Genomic DNA, 20,970 nt, shown 5'->3' on the forward strand with positions numbered 1-20,970 from the left:
TACATTTAACCATCAGGTCTAAATGGAAAGCAAACGTTATGTAACTATATCAGTGGCGCTCACACTTTTTCATGTCAAGGACCCCCTATATTACATGTATTTGGCCGTGGACCCCCATCTCAAAATATTTTGGTAATAGGGACCCCCAGAAGCAAATATTTGGGTAAAAACAAATCCTAAAAAATGTTATGTAATATATATATTTTTTAAAGATTTTTTTTTACCCAAATCTTATATATCTTAAATATTTGAATATATTATATTCAAATATTTGCACAATATTTGATATTACACAATATTAACGTTAATTAATATTAATATATTAATTAAAATAGCAGATCTACCGTGCGATGAGCTTGTATATACAGTATCTGCTATTTTTGAATAGCCGGATAAAGTGGTTACACGGATGCTTCCCCGGTTTGAATGGGTAAATCGATTTCCCAGGTGCAAAATGACTGTAAATTGGGACTTTATGCCATTCTATGAGAGACAGTGTTGTTTATATGAAATATAAGGTAGGAACAATTTGGCTTCAAGTACAGCATTGTAAAGTAGTACGTACGTGTTCATAATGAATTACCATATGAGGCCACTGACTGTCCCTTAATGCATTGGTTCTCAAGGGTCCGGGGACCCCCGGGGGTCCTTGGTGAGGTACCAGCAAAATTAGTTAATATGGCATCACAATCATTTTAACTACTTAACTTTTTTTTTAACTCAAATCTTTGCTTCTGGTGGTCCCTGGCACAAAATATTTTCGAGATGGGGGGTCCGCAGCCAAGTACGTATCATTTTGGGGGTCCCTGGCGTGAAAAAGTTTGAGAACTACTGCCTTAATAGCTGTCAACTAATTGTTACTTGTTATGACCACTTACAATCCTTAACGTATTTAGACCGGGAACGCATCTGTGTCATTTTAGATTTCTTTGGCTATTCAAAAATAGCAGATCTACAAGCTCATAGCAATGTAGATCTGCTATTTATTCATTTTTTATCGTGATTTTTTTTGCAAATCTTTGAATGTTTTTTAAAGCAAATCTTTGAACGTATGTCGCTATATAATATCAGTGGTTCCCAAACTTTTTCATGTCAAGGACCACCCAAAATTATATGCATTTGGCCGTGGGCCCCCCATCTCAAATATGTTGTTCCAGGGACCCCCAGAAGGTATCTACATTCCAAAACAAGACTTTAGTCCAGGACGTTTCTTCATCATAGACGGCATCAGGATTGGTTTTGAATGAAGTGGGTGTCGGTTTGCTACCGAGGGGTTTTCCTACGGGCAGTGGTTCTCAAAGTGGGGTCCGGAGACCCACAGGGGTCCTTGAGGGGGTTCCAGGGGGTCCCCGGCAAAATTAGTTAAATTAAGACAGTTTTTGGAAAAAAATCTAAAAACTTTTTTTTAAAGAAAAAAAATAGCAGATCTACATGCTCATAGCGCGGCACTCGGTGCTTTTGAATAGCCAAAGAAATCTAAAGTGACACAGATGCGTTCCAGGTCTTAATGGGTTAACATAGCCTCAAAATCAGTTTTAGTAACCACTTTAACCCACATATACGTAGGCTATTTGAAAATAGCTGATCTACAAGCTCACAACGCGTTGCATCGCGACGCATCGTGAGCGTGCTTGTAGATCTGCTTCTTTTTTTTTTTCAAACCTTGTAAGTACGTTTTTGAACACAATCTTGTACCTGGGTTACAGAATATTTTCAGATGGGGGTCTCCGGCCAAATACTGTACATATTCATTTGGGAGGGTCCTTGACATGAAAACGTTTGAGAACCACTGCTCCACAGAGTCCAAGAACATTCAACGCGTTCATATTTCCTCCAAACGTATCGTGCGGTGGAGGAGATCTCACGGAACAACGATGTCAACAAAGTGTTAAGACAGTTTTTTTTATTCATAATAGACAAAAGAAAAGTCATAATGTCTTCTACAGGAGCCCTTGTCGGGCGGCTGAACGGAGCCTCTGTGGTTGATGTGTTTGACGAACTTGAGCGTCTCTTTGTCTCGGTAGACGAGGGCCAGTGAGTTGTCTTCAGGATGAACCGTCAGGAGCTGTTAAGAACGCGCAGCATCTGTTATTAACACTGTTCAACCGCAGATCTTATATATATAGATCTACAAGCTCACAAGACATAGTGAAATGACTTTTTGTGTTGTTTTTTTATATCTTCACAAATAGGGAAAATGTTGAGTATAAAATCCTGCCTAAGTGGGTAACACTCACCTCCTCATCTTCTTCATTAGCAACGTAAGACGTGAAGCCTCCGAACTCTGGTTGCCCGTCTAAGAGAGAAACAATATTCACACATCATATCATATCATAATACAGTGGTTCTCAAACTCATTCGTGCCAAGGACCCCCAAATTGATATGTGTTTGGCCACGGACCCCCCCCCCCCCCCCCCCCCATCTGAAAAGGTTTTATTTTTGAGAAGCCAACGTATAAAATATGGTCAAAGTGGTTAAAATGATTGTGATATGATTGTATTAACTCATTGAGTGCCCAAATTATTTCCGGCTATTTCTGGCCAGTGCGATTTTTATTTTTTTATTTTTTCAAAGTAAAAAAAAAAGTGCTTTGGAAGCGGGATACAGCCTTTTTCAGTTATAAGTTAACAAGGAGTGGATGGAGCTGCAAATCTTCAGATAATCTTGGGTTCTGAACCACTACATGTTTTTTTAAACACGTGAAACACGTGATTGGCACGTTGCACATAGCGGTAAAACACGTGAAACACGTGAATGGCACGTTGCACATAGCGGTAAAACACGTGAAACACGTGATTGGCAAGTTGCACATAGCGGTAAAACACGTGAAACACGTGAATGGCACGTTGCACATAGCGGTAAAACGCGTGAAACACGTGAATGACACACAATGAGTTAACTTTTTTTTCTTCAAAAAGTCGTCATAAGTCGTTCTTGGCAGCCAGGGGGCGATATGACGATGTCTCGTCATAAGTCGTTCTTGGCAGTGAGAGAGTTAATGGGCATGTGACTGAACTCACCCGTACAGCCGAAGGGCAGGATCAGGTCCAGGGCGTACTCTGCTCTCGCTGCCTCTGCGTCGTGCAGCAACGTGTAGTCGCCGTGGGACCACCGACGCAGCTCCCCCGAACACTCTGGAACACTGGGCTCTGAGGAGGGACAACCAACAACAAACCAGGGGTGTAAAGTAACTTAACCCATTAAGACCTGAGGCCGCTTCTAAACATTTTCAAAATTCTAAAAAAAAAAATCGGAAAAAAATATTAAGAAAATAATTTTCACGATTTTTCAAAAATAGCAGATCTACAAGCTCGTAGCGCGGCACTCGGTGCCGCGCTATGAGCTTGTAGATCTGCTATTTTTGAATAGCCAAAGAAATCTAAAGTGACACAGATGCGTTCCAGGTATCAATGGGTTAAGTGCATGTACTCGAGTACTGTACTTTTGAGGGTTTTTTTTTTTTTTTACTTTACTGGAGTATTTCCAATTTTTAGTACGTTTATTTCTACTCCATTACATCCTCAGAGGCAAATGTAATACTTTTACTCCACTACAATTATTGGACAACTTTAGTTACTAGTTACTTTGAAGATTTAAATATTTGTATTCATAATAATTCACAGACTTTCAAAACCTTTAAAAACTTGCGGAAATAGATTGCGACACGTTGCTGGCTTAATAGATCGTCTATTTCCGTTACAACTAAGGGCTTAAATTGAACCCTAAAATCCCTATTCTGGGGTTAATGTTCAGCGAAAATAGATCTACAAGAACGTGTTGATAAATACTTGTTGAAAAAATACAAAAAAACCTTATTACATGGAGATAGGCCATAGGGTCTAAGTGCTTAAACACAAACCTTTCTCTTTGGTTTTACTTGATGATTGTGGATCTGTCACAGACCCCGTGGCCTCTCCGTCCCTCGTGTCGTCGTCGTCGTCGTCGTCGCCGTCTTGCGGTTCCCTCTCCTCCTCTTCTTCCCTCTCGCCTTCGTCGTCGCCGTCGTGGCCGTCGCCGTTAGGACAGAGGTAGTGCAGGCTGAGGCCGGTGAAGTTGGACAGGAGGAGGAAGAAGGCTTCCGAACGCAGCAGCTCCCAACACGTGCTCACGCACGGCGGCAGCGCGTCCACCGACGCGGCCTCGTAGCATCTGAATACACACACACATACGTACGAGCATGTCGTTCCAATCTGTAATGTAACGGTTTAGCTAACACTTTCAATCCGGGAAAAGCATCTGTGTCACATTTTAGATTTCTTTGGCTATTCAAAAACAGCAGATCTACAAGCTCGTTAGCGCGGCACTCGGTGCCGCGCTAACGAGCTTGTAGATCTGCTGTTTTTTTTTTTTTACTTTTGTAAAATATTGTGTTCCAGGGACCTCCAGAAGCAAAGATTTGAGTTACAAATGTTCAATTTAAAAAATATATATATATTCAAAGATTTGCACAAATGTTCAAGATTTTTGCAAAACTAGCAGATCTACAAGCTCGTAGCGCGGCACTCTCGGTGCCATTTTTGAATGTATATTCTTCAGAAAACTTTGGTCAGGATTTAGAAGGCCTTTTTTTAGAATCGGCCTCAGGTCTAAATGGGTTAACAAAGACGTAGATATAAAATACACACAAACTGACCTTTATTTCATTTTAACCACTTAAAGGGTTAGTTCAGATTTTTTGAGTATTTTATGTAGGAAATACTTACCATTAATGTAGTGGTTGCAAAGGTATTAATTGATCGCCCGAGTCCCGTGGTCAGAGTTATGGTCCGTTTCTGATAAATATGAAGTAGTTCCGGTAGATTAGTAGATTTGGTGGGGGCCGCTCATTAAAAATAACTAAATTTAAAAAACTAGCGTCATTTGTATTGTTGACCCATTTCTACCATATAGAGCAGGTTTCGTTCAATTTCGACCCCTCTGTCACATGGTACTAATGTTTGTGTCCAGAATCACTGCGCCGCGGCAGCCTACTCACGCACAAAATATATGACACAAAAAATAGTACCATGTGACAGAGGGGTCGAAATTGAACGAAACTTGCTCTATATGGTAGAAATAGGTCAACAATACAAATGACGCTAGTTTTTTTTATGTATTTATTTTTAATGAGCGGCCCCCACCAAATCTACTAATCTACCGGAACTACATTCATATTTATCAGAAACGGACCATAACTCTGACCACGGGACTCGGGCAATCGATTAATACCTTTGCAACCACTACATTAATGGTAAGTATTTCCTACAGAAAATACTCAAAAAATCTGAACTAACCCTTTAAACCCTACTAAAAAGCATTTAAAAATAGCTGCTCTATGAGCTCACAATGAGCTTCTAGATTTGTTATCATTTTTAAAAGGTTAAAAAAAACACATTGGCCGCATAATTGCTGATACCAATGTCATCAACAAAGTCAAATAATGGCCCATAGGTTGGCCCAACCGAACCAATACAGGACGGGAAGCTAAAATGAGAGACGGGTCTCACCTCTTATTGGGGGGTCCTCGCCTGGCCCACTGGATGTCAGCCGCCTTCAACGCTTCACTGACCTCCATGAACTTCTCCTCCTGATGATGACAGAACCCAGGTCAAAGGTCAAACACCCAAGGTCAACAACAACGCGACTTTTATCCAGTCACGTCACAGTGGAGCTCTTCACGGGTCTGTAATGTAACACTTTAACCCTTTAAGACGCAAGGAACGCATCTGTGTCATTTTAGGATTTCTTTGGCCATTCAAAAATAGCAGATCTACAAGCTCATAGCACGGCACCGAGTGCCGCGCTATGAGCTTGTAGTTCTGCTATTTTTGGAGAAAAAAATCGTGGACATTCTGTGCAAATCTTTGAATATGTCTTTTTTTTTTTTACTCGGTTACAACTTCTGGGGGTCCCTGGAACAAAATATTTTGAGATGGGGGTCCACGGCCAAATACATATTATTTTGGGTGGTCCTTGACATGAAAAAGTTTGGGAACCACTGATTATAGCGACATACGTTTAAAAAAAAAGAAAATGTTTTAGAAGACATTTGTAGAATCCCCCAGAAGCAAAGATTTGAGTTACAGATGTTCGCTTTAAAAAATAAATATTCAAAGATTAGCACACATTTTCACGATTAAAATAAATAAATAGCAGATCTACAAGTTGTATATCTGCTATTTTTGAATAGCCAAATAAATCTAAAGATGACACACAGATGCGTTCCCTGTCTTAATGGGTTAACTAACTGTTACATTACAACCCAACATACCAAGTCTTAACCAACCCATTAAGACTTGCTACAGAGTAACAGGAGTCTCCATGTCTCTCCAGCTCTTTATTAAACAGAAAATACATTTTCTGTTTAAGGACCAATTTTATCCAATCAGGATAGAGAACTCAGACAGGATGATACATATTAAACAAGTGAAATAGGAAGTGATGACACAAAGAAATGAGCAGACACACAATTTGGAACTGGAACACTATAAAAATCAAGCTGATAAATGGGTACTCTCTCCTGATTGGCTGAACTTTTGCAAACCACCTGAAAATGTATTTTCTGTTTATTAAAGAGCTGGAGAGATGAGGAGACCCCTGTGACTGAACAAACACTATTTGGCAAAGATTACTACTGTATATCTCTTACCCTACTTTTAAACCCTCAATACTTTGTAAACCTGACCTTTGGCTCTGTACTTGGTTTGCTCTTTTTTCTATTTTTGTCGAAGAGGCTTGGTGAAGAACCAAACCTCTTCGACAAAAATAGCACAGCTACAAGCTCACAGTGTGTCACGCTGCGACTTATTGTGAGCTTGTAGATCTATTATTTTCAGCAAATGTTGCTGAGGCAGTAGTTCCCAAACAGTGTGTCTGTAATCACATTCATATTCATGTATGAGGTCATTGATTGTGTAATGTATGCAAGAGGAAGGTTCAGATTCTTCTTGCTCATGTTTTCACTATTCACTTAACACATTGTGTGCCAGAGGTTTATTAAAATAGGGTACATCCAGTGCCAGCATATCTTCCATCCACTTACGTTGATACGTTTCGTGCTGTAGAAGCCCCGATGCGGAAGTGCATGTAAACAAAGCGTGCGTGCGAGACGAAATTTAAAAAAATCTGAACGGTTATCGATTAATTCATCGGTAAGGCCTAACGGTAACCGGTTAATAAAATGTCTCCATTTGGCCATCCCTACAATAGAGGAACATTCCATTTGGGCTGTAGTGGCGCCTAGTGTCTGATTTAACATATACTTTGCTTGGTTTCTCCCAATAAATCATGATGTATAATATCCTATTTTTGGCAAACTATTAGTTAATTAATAAAACACATTTGACTAATCTCTCAGTCGAATAATGAAAAAAAAAAGAAATTGAAAAACGTTTTTCTTTCTTTTCATAATTCGACTAAGAGATTGGCAGTCGACTCAACGACTCCCCTCGACTGATTAGTCGACTATTCGAATAATCGAGGTCAGGCCTAATACACAATAAAACATGATCCTGCGTGGTGGTGGCCTGTGTCATCAGGACAGCCTGGCGACAGGCGGGCTTAACCCATTAAGACCTGGAACGCATCTGTGTCATTTTTAGATTTCATTGGCTATTTTTGGAAATAAAAACGTGAAAATGTGTGCAAAATCTTTGAATATATATTTTTTAAAGAGAACGTTTGTAACTCAAATCTTTGGTTCTGGGGGATTCTGCAAATGTCTTCTAAATCCTAAGGTTTTTTTTAAATCTATTTGGCCGTGGACCCCCATCTCAACATATTTTGTTCCAGGGACCCCCAGAAGTTGTAACAGAGTTAAAAATGTTCGCTTTAGAAAATATATATTCAAAGATTTGCACACATTTTCACTATTTTTCAAAATAGCAGATCAACAAGCTCATAGCGCGGCACCGTATCTGCTATTTTTGAATAGCCCAAAGAAATCTAAAAATGACACACAGATGCGTTCCCGCTCTTAATGGGTTAAGAGCTTTGACAGGGGAAAGATGAGAGAGACGGAGAGACAGAGAAACGTGGGGAGCAATTTACCACGAGGAAGTTCTTGAGCTGGATCTCAGAACTGTCCTCAAACTCCTCCTGGATCTGCTCCTGGTAGCACACGTCCAGGTACGTGGGGTTCACCCACTCCAGTAGCAGCGTCTCCTGTGTGCAAAACAGCAGTGGTGTAAAGTAAGTACATTTACCCAAGTACTGTCCTTAGGTACAATTTTGAGGTCTTTTTTACTTTACTGGAGCATTTCCAATTTGCAGCGCTTTTACTTCAACTCCACTACATCTCAGAGGAAAATATTGTACTTTTTACTCCACTACCATTTTTTGAAAACTTGAGTTACTGGCTACTTTGTAGATTTGCACATACATTAAAACATACATTAATCACGTCAACACAGATACATCTGTCGCGACGCATTGTGAACTTGTAGATCTGCTATTTTCAAAAGATTTTTTATACATTTGAAAACTTAAAATTGGACATTCTGCACAATGAGCACTTCTACTTTTGGTACATTTTGATGTCAATACCCTTGTGCTTTTACTCAACTACATTTTATTTCTATATTGCAGTATTGATACTTTTACTTAAGTAAAAAAAAAATGTGAGTACTTTTTCCACCGCTGTCTGTGTGAATGAATCTTACATCTCTCGGCAGGTGAGGGCTCCTCAGGACGGGCGTCTCCACGTAGCTAGCGGGACGCTCTAGAGACGGCCCGTGGAACCAACCGCTGAGAGACAAGCGGCACTTGTCCTCCGACAGAACCTCTGCCACCTGGAGGACGTTAGGACAAACAAAACCACAGGGGCGAGAGCAGAGGAACATGGGAAAAAAACTGTTACTTTTCAGGATTCAAATTCAAAAGTAGCAAAAGCAGCAGATCCACAAGCTCGAAACGCGGCGCGAATCGAGCTTGTAGATCTGCTACTTTTGTAGCAGAGCTTGCGGAGCTGCTGCTTTTGAGTGACGCTGTAGTTACTACAGCGTCAGTGTAGTATGATCAAAAAAGTACCAAAAAAAGTTAGGGATCATTAGCCTGGTAAACCCTCCCTCCGGAAATCTCATTTCCATTTGATTTCAGGAGTGAGTCTGGCCTGAACCGCCTTTCTGCAATATTCGCTGTGGGCTGGAGTTGGGCGGGAGTAATACCGTTGACTGACAACCCCTTCAACCAATGATCGTTTTTCCCCTTCAGCCAATCAGCAGTTCATTTTGACGAGCTCCAGACTATGTGACGCAACGGGACTTTTGGGACGGCCATGCCCAAAATAGGTTGCCTTATTGGGATATATGCGTGTCACTCCCCGCCCTTGCCGGTTCTCTAAATGTATATTTTTAAATAGGCTCTGTCATCATGATTAATTGACCACATATATGAAGTTAAACAACTAAATTCTATCCAAACGATATCTTAATAGTAAATTCCGTGCCTCAAAAAAGAAGTTTGAGACCGTTTTAAGAAGGAAACTAAGAAGTGGAGGCACTCGGACAACAACAATGGCTGCCGTTCGTCTTTTGTCGGCGGCACTCAGGCTGCACTCGGCTTCATTCGGGCTCACTCGAACTCGCCACCTGATTGGCCAACTGTCGCTGTCAATCACAGAACGATGTGCGACGATGCTGATAGGCTCGTCAGTTCGGCGTATAGAGCGATTATTGCAGAAAGGCGGTTCAGGCCAGACTCACTCCTGAAATCAAATGGAAATGAGATTTCCGGAGGGAGGGTTTACCAGGCTACGGGATCATGGGCATTTGGGCACGTTTCTCTTAACATGTACACAGTGGTGGACAGTAAACTAAGTACATTTACTTGCGTACTGTACCTAAGTACAACTTTGGAGTATGTGTTTCTTTGTTTTTCCTTTTTTTGCCAGCTTCTATCTTTCAAATAGAAATGTTGTACTATTGTACTTTTGACTCCACTTCATACCTGAAGGGACTCTTGACCTGAAGCCGATACTACAAAATGTCTTCTAAATCCCAACAGTATTCTGAAAAAACGTATGTTTCTATATCAGTGGTTCTCCAACCTTTCCATGTCAAGGACCCCCAAAATGATATGTATTTGGCCCGCCGACCCCCATCTCAAAATATTTTGTTCCAGGGACCCCCCAGAAGCAAAGAATAGAGTTAAAAATGTTCACTTTAAACAATATATATTCAAACATTTGCACACATTTTCACTATTTTTCATAAATAGCAGATCTACAAGCTCGTAGCGCGGCACTCGGTGCCGCGCTACGAGCTTGTAGATCTGCTATTTTGGAATCGCCAAAGTGTAAAATAATGCTTTTTTAGCTCAAATGAAAAAGTGACACAGATGCGCTCCAGGTCTTAAAGGGTTAATTGAGGTTTTTTAGCCATCATTCCAGTTTGCAGCATGCTACCAAGTACAAATTTGGTAAGTGGACTCAGACCACCAATAGGGACGAACTGAAATGAGTTAAGCCCCGCCCCAAAGGCACCGCTTCCTTCACACAGGGTGTGATTATTATTTTTTTGAATGGAAGGCTGTTACCTGGTGGAAAGATACCGGCGAAACCTCAAAGAGGACCAACGTGTTCCAGGACGGTACGAGAGACTTGGCTACACTCTCTGGCTGGTAGTGACCTGCCAATAGAGACACAAACAATCTAATGACTCTTGGTGTAATGCTCTCTTCAACACACACGCACGCACACACGGACGCACACACACACACACACACAGAGAGTGGCGCTCACTGTCGGTGGTGTAAAGATCCAGGGTTCCTCCGTCGCTGATCTTCCATGGAGGGACGAGGTATAAGATGAATGCTATACGCCTGTCCTCCAGCTCATCGTCGTGACATAGAAGAATATCTAAAGGAGGATTATGTTCACAAATCAGTGGAAGATAACATGGCTACACACCTCTGACTGTATCGCACGATGAGCATTTCACGCCGTCGCCGTCGGGCTGCAGAAACCTCTTACCTCCAAATTTTTACTTTTTGTGTTTTTTTCGCAAGCTTGTAGATCTGCTACTTTTGATGCTTTTGAATTTGAATCCTGAAAAGTAACAGTTTTTGACTTATGAGGTTTACTTTCCACCCGACAGAGACGATATGATTAACTGACATTAAAAACTATAGTCATGCAGTCCCACTGCGTAGCATCCGTTTTAGTAGTCTTTTTTGGCAACATTGTCTGTTGGGACTGCGATTCCCAGAATTCAGTTCAAAAACAAAAACAAATTCTGAAAGGATCCAAGCGCCAAAGATATTTTGGGAAGAAACATTTTCAGAAATGTTAATTTCGTGTTAACTTTTAAGTATATACATAAATAGTGTTGGGGGAAGTGTTTTAGAGAAGTTGTCAGAAAACACATTTATGTGGAATGGTTATTGTGATAAATATACTAGTGGAAGACTATATCAAACATCTCTTTTGTACAATTTGAAAAAGTTACACAATATCCATTTTATTTTTTTATTTTTTTACTTCCTGGTTTTAGTTTTAACTCTTTTTTAGCTTCTTTTTTGCACGCAAGCTTGGGAAATGTGCATGTAACAATGAATTCAGCATTATTAGGACCTAAATTATGTACAGTATGACTAAGATGAATACATGAACTTAAAGGGCAAGACCACTTTGGTAGAGGTTTGGGTTGTGTAGTTACATTGCCATGATGTAACTCCAAAGGTGGACAAGAAATCAAAAATAAATGCTCCATTGATTAGAAATTGACAATTCAAAATATGCTCCTCATTGACTTACATTGTACGCTGAAACATATCTCAAAGTCACTCTTTTAGCACATAAACAAACGCAAACAAAGTTGATTCAGACAATATAGAGCATCATCAAACCCAGTACTCTTTTTTTTTTTTTATAAAAATGTCAACTTCCTGTTGATTTTGCCATTTTTAATAAGTAGAAAACCTGGATACGTGGATCCGGATCCAGATCTTCAAATTGTTTGGTGATGCTCTATATTGTCTGAATCAGCTATGTTTGGGTTCATTTATGTGCTAAAAGAGTGACTTTGAGAGCTGTTTCACTGTACAATGTAAGTCAATGAGGAGCATATTTTGAATGATCAATTTCTAATCAATGGAGCAATTCTTTTTGATTTCTTGCCCACCTTTGGAGTTACATCATGGCAAGGTAACTACACAACCCAAACCTCTACCAAAGTGGTCTTTAAGAAACACTAGTTGAAATATTGTATATTTTTGGACCAAATACAATATCGATTTGGTTGTGGGGATTGTGTGGACAAAAATATTCACAAAATGAGTTTTTATTTTTATTTTTATAAATAATAATCACGAATGCCTGTATAATAACTAAGTGGGTATAGACAAATAATAGAACAGCTATAACAGTCGACTCGGGTAAGTTCAGAAAATGATGGCACTTTACTGTAATGCAGCCTTAACAACCAGGAGTATGCTTGTCATTCACCATATTATGAATATAATTTAAAAAATCCCACAAAATATCTAGTTTCATATCACATTCAGCCCTAAGAAGTGTTACACTAAATAAGTTAAAATTCTACTGAGGTTATCAGCCAAACTGTTGACAAAGCTCACCGGTATATTGGTATTTGGCACAGGAAATATCCACTGTGGACTCCAGATCAACCCCCAGAACTTCTCCTAGCCAGCAACGGAACTGCCCAAATAGTGCTGACCTGTGATATGATAGAAATGTGTATGCAGACAGATAGAAAGATGGATAGATAGATGGAATTATAGACAGACAGACAGACAGACAGACAGACAGACAGACATGCTTTATATTGCCATAATTAAACCCTAAAGTCACTGGCCCTCATTTATCTAAGTGGTGCAGACCAAATAATGGGCGTACGGCGAGATCACTGCAATTGCCGGCATTTATCATTCCATCGTGACTTTGACTTCAATTCAATTCAATTCAATTTTATTAAAGTGTCAAATCACAAGTTGTCTCAAGACGCTTTACATGTAGAGAAGAGACCCGACATCCCACCCTGAGCAAGCAATTTTGCGACAGTGGCAACGAAAAACTCCCTCTTAACTGGAAGAAACGTCAGGCAGACCCTAGGCTCTAGGGTGGCGGCCTTCTGCCTCGACCGTGTCGGGGGAAAGAAGAGAGAGACTTGAGCGTGCGGCCCGCTCAGATCTGAGGGCGTGTAGGATTTGTCTACACTTGTTTGTTCCATCGTAAACATGCAGAGCAGCATTGTCTGACCATTCTGACAGGCATCTAAATATGTATTCACTCCAAAAATGTATAGCTATAAAACTACTAAATAATACAAGTGAAAAATATATATTTTGTAAAGGCATACATCGACGATGTGTCTTATGAAATTGGTAGGATATTTCCAAGTGTAAAAGCAATTAAAATAGACCAATTAAAAACAATATAACATATTTACAAAGTTACAAGTTAGATGCTTAATCATTCAGCCATTTAAACAAGTGCTTTACTGGCTCTGTGTTAATGTTAATGATAATGATAATGATAATTAATTTATTTGTATAGCGCTTTTCTAAACCATGTTACAAAGTGCTTTACAGACATGTCAAAAACAAGTAATCAAAACAACTAAGCAATAAAAACAACATGAAAACAACAATATACAGCAGTAGAAATAAAAGTGCCAGTTAAAAGCAGATAGACTTAAGAAAAACATTTAGCATACAAGTGTGTTTTCAGGAGAGATTTAAAAGAAAGCACCGATTGCGCTAGCCTCAGGTTGTCAAGGAGGGCGTGCCACAGCCCAGGGGCCCAGACTAAGGGTTCAGATGAGCGCATACATGCGAGAGGATTTTGGGGACTGCTGCGCTAGAATGTTTTCATGACATAAGAGTGAAGTCTCCCAACTTGGGAGTTATGTGTAACCTCATTTAAGGATATACCAGACGCTCGAATGCCGTCTGTGCCCAGCCAGCACAAGTGAGCTTCATTGGCAGCAGGAGATCAGAGATATAGGTAACCAAACCAGCCCACCACACACCAGCCTGTTTACGCATTAATCAGTCACTCCATAAATGTTCTTATGATGACAGCCCCAGGCTATCAATCTCTCATAAACGTGGTGTCAGTCACGGACCAAGGGAGGACGCAGGACTTCTTTATTTTGCAAAACAGCAGAGTGTGCACCGTCCGCTATACTCGGGGGTTAAATTAAAACCCAAACGTATTCCAATCATGACTGATTGGTGTCATTCAACAACGCACGGTAAATATAGAATAGAATAGAATAGTCCCCACTCCTTTGGGGTATTATTTTGTCACATTATGTGTATATATGTATATATGCACATAGCGTGAAATTCGTCCTCTGCTTTTAACCCATCCTATAACAACTAGGAGCAGTGGGCAGCCTTCTCCCTCCATTGGCGCCCGGGGAGCAATTTGAGGTGAAGAGTCTTGCTCAAGGAAACAACAGACAACGCTTAGGCTATTTATTATTTAATTCATGATACAGGTTTTCGTTTGGGATATATTCTTATATATATCGTATATATCGTGGCACCGAGTGCGAATGAGCTTGTAGATCTGCTATTTTTGAAAAATTATGAAAATGTGTGCAAATCTTTGAATATATATATTTTTTTAAAGCGAACATTTTTAACAAAAGACTTTGCATCTGGGGGTCCCTGGAACAACATATTTTGAGATGAGGGTCCGCGGCCAAATACATATCATTTTGGGGGTCCTTGACATGGAAAAGTTTGAGCACCACTGATATAGAAACACACATTTTTTCAGAATACTGTTGGGATTTAGAAGACATTTGTAGAATCGGCTTCAGATCTTAATTTTTTTCTAGTTAAGAGAGTGTTCGGCCTCTAATGACCGGGGAGGAATCTCAGTCCCCCCCCCTCCCCCCTTCAGACAACCTTCTCCCACAAAACATAACACCCTTCCCATTCACCACCCCGATGTAAACGCCCCTGACCAGGCCAGACATCCCCGTTCGCCCCCCACTCCAAAACCGTCATCTTATCCACGGAGCCGTAAATCTTCTCCGATGGAATACCAGCCTGAGGAGCAATCCGCGGAGTATGCAGAGAGGGGATATGACTCAAATTACAACAAGCCCAATCAGAGGAAAGAAGCAGCCAGGTTCCATGCTAGGAGAAGTGAGCTAAAAAGCCTTATTTTACACTTTGGGCCTATTTTTGAAAAATCGTGAAAATGTGTGCAAATCTTTGAATATATATATATATTTAAAGCAAACATTTTTAACTCAAATCTCTGCTTCTGGGGGTCCCTGGAACAAAATATTTTGATGGGGGACCGTGGCCAAATACATATAATTTTGGGGGTCCTTGACATGAAAAAGATTGAGCACCACTGATATAGAAACAGGAGACATGTAGAATCGGCTTCAGGTCTTAATGGGTTAAGTTGCACTCTGATACATTACAAAAGAAATTATAGAAAATGGCCGGCGATCGCATTAAATTATGCTTTTTATTGAACAATACGGGAAATACGGGTACTTATCGCGGGTTGGATGTTTAAGGGCTAGGATGGACTGGAGAGAAGAAGGATCCGCCATCGTTTCCTTTTTGCTTGATATTGTTTGATGGCGAAACAATCATCAAATGAAAACCTAAGTGAAAAAAAAAAGTGTGGCGCGTGTGCATGTGATGACACTAAAGTCTCACTCCTAGATTTTCCTGAAACTTGGCAGCCCTGTTAAAATGTTGGACTACCAAAGGCCCCCAGGTTGGTAAACACTGATTTAAATAACTTTGACCTTCACTTGGACTAGAATTTATTCGTTTTGTGACTAAAGTGTCCTTTCCCCCAAGAAATGGTTGGTGGGGGAATGTTTCATGTTGCTCTTGTGTAATGGTGTGATAACGTGTCCTCAGAGAGCTGTCACACACAGTGTTTCATATATATATCTACCGGTAATTTAGGGCACAGACACTGACATTTCAAACGACGTGACATTTACTGCAGTCAGGACACGGAGAGTTGTAAATGTCAAAAAATCTAAAACCAGGAACTTTCGGTTCCATGACTGTCATGGTATGACAGTCATGTTTCAGGGCTAGGATGGACTGGAGAGAAGAAGGATCCGCCATCGTTTCCTTTTTGCTTGATATCGTTTGATGGCGAAACAATCATCATGACTGATACACATGAAAGAAGACCCTTCACAGCTAATAGAGATTTTTTTTATTTTAAGAATCGGCTCAGAATTGAATGAGTAGGGCTATAGTTAAATGTGAAGCTCTTTCTGCTATAGCTGCTCCAGCTGCAGGCCTCTCCATGGAGAATGACTGTGGATTGCTACTACATTAGATTATACCATTATATATTATCTTAACACATCCGCTGCCAGGGACGCAGATCTGCATCCTAATGTTTAATTTAGTTAATAGACGATCACGCTGTCTTATTTACATTCCGAGATCATTTTCGCTTACGAGTCACTTCCGCTTCACCCGGAAGCAATTTCAGCGATTTCCGTTTCCGGTTTCAGCTTGAAAAATGCGCTAATGCGGCTAAAATACGTTTTTTTCACACGGTATAAAATACAAACGGATAGCTCCACTTCTATTTTCTTTGGTCCGGGGGACGATCAGGCATCGTCGTCGTGTATCACATCGTTTTAGGCCGATCAGAGATTGTCGAAGACGTCACATCCGGTTCATGTTGTTTTGACTGTTTGAGCCTGGGGGGGGGGGGGGGGGGTCAGCGAGTCATCGAGGGTGTCATTTTGCTGCTCTCTGGTGGTCGATTCTCGTAGGTGTTTAAAACCATGGCCTGAGAAACTTAAATGCATTTAAATAACAAAATAACAAAACAAAAAAACACGCAAATCGCTGGCAGTCAATGCGGTAAATTATGAATAAACTCTGGCAGTCAATGTGTTAACATTACTGCTATACTGCATTGTATTATATCATTATATACTATATTACACTATTATATTCATTATTGTTATCATTGCTATTACTTGTGTATGCTTGTATCTCCCTCTCTCATTCTTTCTCTCTCCCCCCCACCCTAGAGCCTGGGTCTGTCTGACGTTTCTTCCAGGGGAGCTTTTCGTTGCCACTGTCGCAAAATTGCTTGGTCAGGGCGGGACAATGTCGGGTCTCTGCTCTATAATGTAAAGTGTCTTAAGACAAGTTGTTGTGATTTGGTACTTTATAAAATAAAACTGAATTGGAATGGTTTTCTTCGGAGATGGTAGGTAAAGTAGGACACAAACAATCAGACAGTAAGATATTCTACCTCAAGCCTGTGATGTGTGGTTCTGTTCTCTTCTTCAAATCATCTGACTGTTAAGGGAAACAAACAGAAGAAATCACACAGCAGTGTCATTACTGGTCCAAAGGCAGTGAAATAATGGTCTTTGGCCTAGCCTTGTTACAATTATTATATAATCCCCTGATGGCAATTATTTGCGCTAACCGCAATTACTTTGCATAATCTTTAGAATCATTTATTCATCTGTATAAAAACTGCTGGATAAAATGAACAGAAGTGTGATATTTCCATTATTATTTCCATGTTGTTGTCCACGCTCTTTTAAACCAGTTTAGCTAGTGTCCCTATTTTGTAGCCTGGGTAAACCCCTCCCTCCGGAAAACTAATTTTCATTTGTTAAATGAAAATGAGTTTTCCGGAGGGAGGGGTTTACCCAGGCTACCTATTTTGGGCATTTAGTGCAAAACATTCCAAAATTGTTGAAAACTTTTAATTTTCAAAATACTTCAAAAATAGCGAGAATAGATGATCTACAAGCCTCATCCGTAACTTTTTAAGGATATAGCCTGGTTTGGTATTTTTTTTTTTATTAGTACCGTGTGTGACAATGACCTTTGACCTCTATATATTTCAGTTATTAGTCATATCTGCCCTGTGCAAAAAAATTAAAAATAATGAACACCTAAAAAGGCCTGCATCAATGTTCCAATGTTCAATGCCAAAAACACAATCAAATAATAAATCAAAATTATCTGTAATATGACAATTAATCATCAACTAGGATGTCATGATCCTAGTGAAGCCTAAGTAAGTCCTCCTGTACCTGTTTAAATTTGTACAAGTCGTTTGACTTCTCATGAAAGTTGAGGTCTAGGAGTTCTCTCTGCAGGTTCTCAACGAAGGTCTCGTTGCTGATGAAGTTCTTGATGATGCAGTGAGGGAAGGGCTGGCAATCCAACTCCAGGTTCCCTGCAAAACAGTGTTACATCAAGTTCATTGTACATCAATTAAAATTGGATGTGATGAGTGAAATGTTTCATAACAACTCTGCGACATGCCCAGACATGCCCTCCCCCTCCTTCCCCTCCCCTAAGGCACAGATGAAGTGCTGTGACATAAGGTTCCTTTTTTACCTTGAACGCAGGATAAAAGACGAGTCAATGATTATAAATAAAATAAAACAATGATTATCTCATTATGATTAGCTTACATTTCATATTGCACGCCATATGCGCTCCTGTAAGTTTCACTAGCAACCCCCCCCCCCCCCCCTCTCTTAACCCATTTAGACCTGCAACGTAATTTTTAGATTTCTTTGGCTATTCAAAAATAGCAGATATACAAGCTCGACGAACTTGTATATCTGCTATTTTTGTAAAATCGTGAAGATTTGTGCAAATCTTTCAATATATATATATTTTTTAAAGCGTTAGGATTTAGAAAACATTTTTTTCATCGGCCTCAGGTCTTAATGAGTTAATAATAACATTGAATAATAATAAAAAATATGATATATATATATATATATTTCTTTAGCTTTTTACCCCTTTTTGTCCACAATTTAGTTATGTCAATTAATTCCTCCCCACACACATTTCTGTGTCACTGCAGTTGTATCCTACTGCCAGTGAGGAGCCCCCCCGGGAGGACATAGAGCCTCCGTCCTACTCCTCCCGCCCAACACTCCCTGCTGACAGGTGCCGCCCCGCCCCCAGCCCGTAGGATTACGTGCAGTGACGAATCACCTTCCCCGCCCGGGTTCCCTCCCCTGAACATGGGCCAATTGTGTTCGTATAGAGTAGACCAGTGGTGCTCAAACTTTTTCATGTCAAGGACCCCCAAAATGACATGTATTTGGCCGCGGACCCCCATCTCAAAATATTTTGTTCCAGGGACCCCCAGAAGCAAAGATTTGAGTTACAAATGTTCGGTTAAAAATATATATATTCAAAGATTTGCACGCATTTTCATGATTTTTCAAAAATAGCAGATCTACAAGCTCATGAAGTGACGCGCTATGAGCTTGTAGATCTGCTATTTTTGAATAGCCCAAAGTGTAAAATATAGTTAAAGTGGTCAAAATGGTTGTGACGCTATATTCACTGCGTTCCCGGATTGAATGGGCTTAGCAAGCAATTTCTTTTTCTTTTTCTTTCTTTTTAAATCTTTTACTTGTAGAGTGTTTCTACATTGTGGTATTGCTACTTGTATTTAAGTGAATAATCAGAGCACTAAGCATAGGTGTTTACAATGTTACTGAAGCTTCCTAGACCAGTGGTTCTCAATCTTTTTCGTGCTACGGACCCCCAAATTGATATATATTTGTATACTAACCATTCATATACAGTATAATTATGCATTAATAACATATACTCTACTCACAGTAGAGTATATATTGTATTTGTATACTGCATGTAGTAGCCTAGTATGATGACAGTAGTGTAATATATTCATATGTCGTACTACTAACCATGACAGTAGTGTATATGTATATTCATATACGGTATATAGATAGATTTCTTTATTTTTGTGTCTCCAAGGACTTAAGACACAAAACATATAAATCATTGCATAGGTGTGCAATATAGAAGAAAATGTTTTTCACACTCTATTTCATACATATAGAACCGTCTGTCTATTTCCCCTCATTGCCTTACATATAAAATCTTCTGAAAAGAAAATAGTAATACCTTTCCTAAAACCTAATTCAAGCCTTTCGTAATCATCTAACTAAAAAATGTTAACACAAATAGATGACATTTATATATATCTACACAGTATAATGTTTATATACACGACTGGCATGGTATCCCCGTTCAGAACATCAGGCTGTAGTGTATAAATAATTATTATAAATATTAATATGCAGTATACAGTACCATGGCAGTAGTGTAATAAATATTAATATTAATATACAGTATATACAGTAACAGTACCATGGCAGTAGGGTATATATATTATGGTATATTATATTATAATAACAGTACAGTACCACTACAGTAAGCCTTCACTAATATTAATAAACAGTATATATATATATATATATAACAGTACAGTAGTGTATATTATAGATATAACAGACCACTACAGTAAGCCTGTCCATGGCTCCAGGCTGTCTTCAGGGCACTCTTCACGTCGTCGTCGGTCAGAATGGAACAAAGTTGGGCGACGTCCTCTCTCTTCTTCCTCCTCTTCCTCTTGGTGTGGTCCATGTCGTCAGGCTGGCGTTTAGAGTTCATGGCGGAAAGGCGAATATTGACGAAAAAAACACTGCGATGTTGATCACCTTACATGTTATTATTATTATTACATGTTATTATGACAACACCAGATGGGACATAACGCGAGTGAGGTCTGTCTCTGTGCGTGTCGCACATGAACTGCGTCATACCGTAAAGCCGTCAGAGGTGTCGCAAAAAGAACAGATCTACAAGCTTGTTTGCGTGTAGATCTATTCTTTTTTAGAAAGCGAGAATACTGCTTGGATTTTTTCCCCCACAATAGTTTACATTTTGTATTGGCTTAACCCATGAAGACCTGAAGCCAATTCTAAAAATGTTGTCTAAATCCTAGCATTTTTTATATATATAAAAAAAAAGGTTTATAAAAATGTAAAATATCTGAAAACATTTTGTTCCAGGGACCTCCAGAAGCAAATATTTGAGTTACAAAACTTTGCTTTTAAAAATATATATTCAAAGATTTGCACACATTTTCACGATTTTTCAAAAATAGCAGATATGCAAGCTCATAGCGTGGACCTCGGTGCCGTGCTATG

The 20,970-nt window shown here is 39.7% G+C and overlaps 1 protein-coding gene across 1 annotated transcript; it reads right to left on the minus strand.

The window, feature by feature from the left end:
- Window positions 1-1,886: 1,886 nt before the first annotated feature.
- On the minus strand, window positions 1,887-20,555 carry ogfod1 (2-oxoglutarate and iron-dependent oxygenase domain containing 1). Its single transcript, XM_084056954.1, has 13 exons — window positions 20,275-20,555; window positions 18,016-18,161; window positions 17,217-17,263; window positions 12,554-12,654; window positions 10,719-10,835; window positions 10,514-10,605; window positions 8,641-8,769; window positions 8,030-8,143; window positions 5,488-5,567; window positions 3,861-4,150; window positions 3,022-3,150; window positions 2,238-2,296; window positions 1,887-2,065 (listed from the first exon to the last, which is right to left on the minus strand). The coding sequence occupies exons 1-13, from the start codon at window positions 20,429-20,431 to the stop codon at window positions 1,904-1,906; spliced, it is 1,623 nt and encodes a 540-aa protein (XP_083913080.1). The 5' UTR covers window positions 20,432-20,555; the 3' UTR covers window positions 1,887-1,903.
- Between the last annotated feature and the right edge of the window lie 415 nt (window positions 20,556-20,970).

This window comes from Gymnoscopelus microlampas, assembly GCF_963454915.1.
Source record: "Gymnoscopelus microlampas genome assembly, chromosome: 1".
Taxonomy (NCBI): domain Eukaryota; kingdom Metazoa; phylum Chordata; class Actinopteri; order Myctophiformes; family Myctophidae; genus Gymnoscopelus; species Gymnoscopelus microlampas.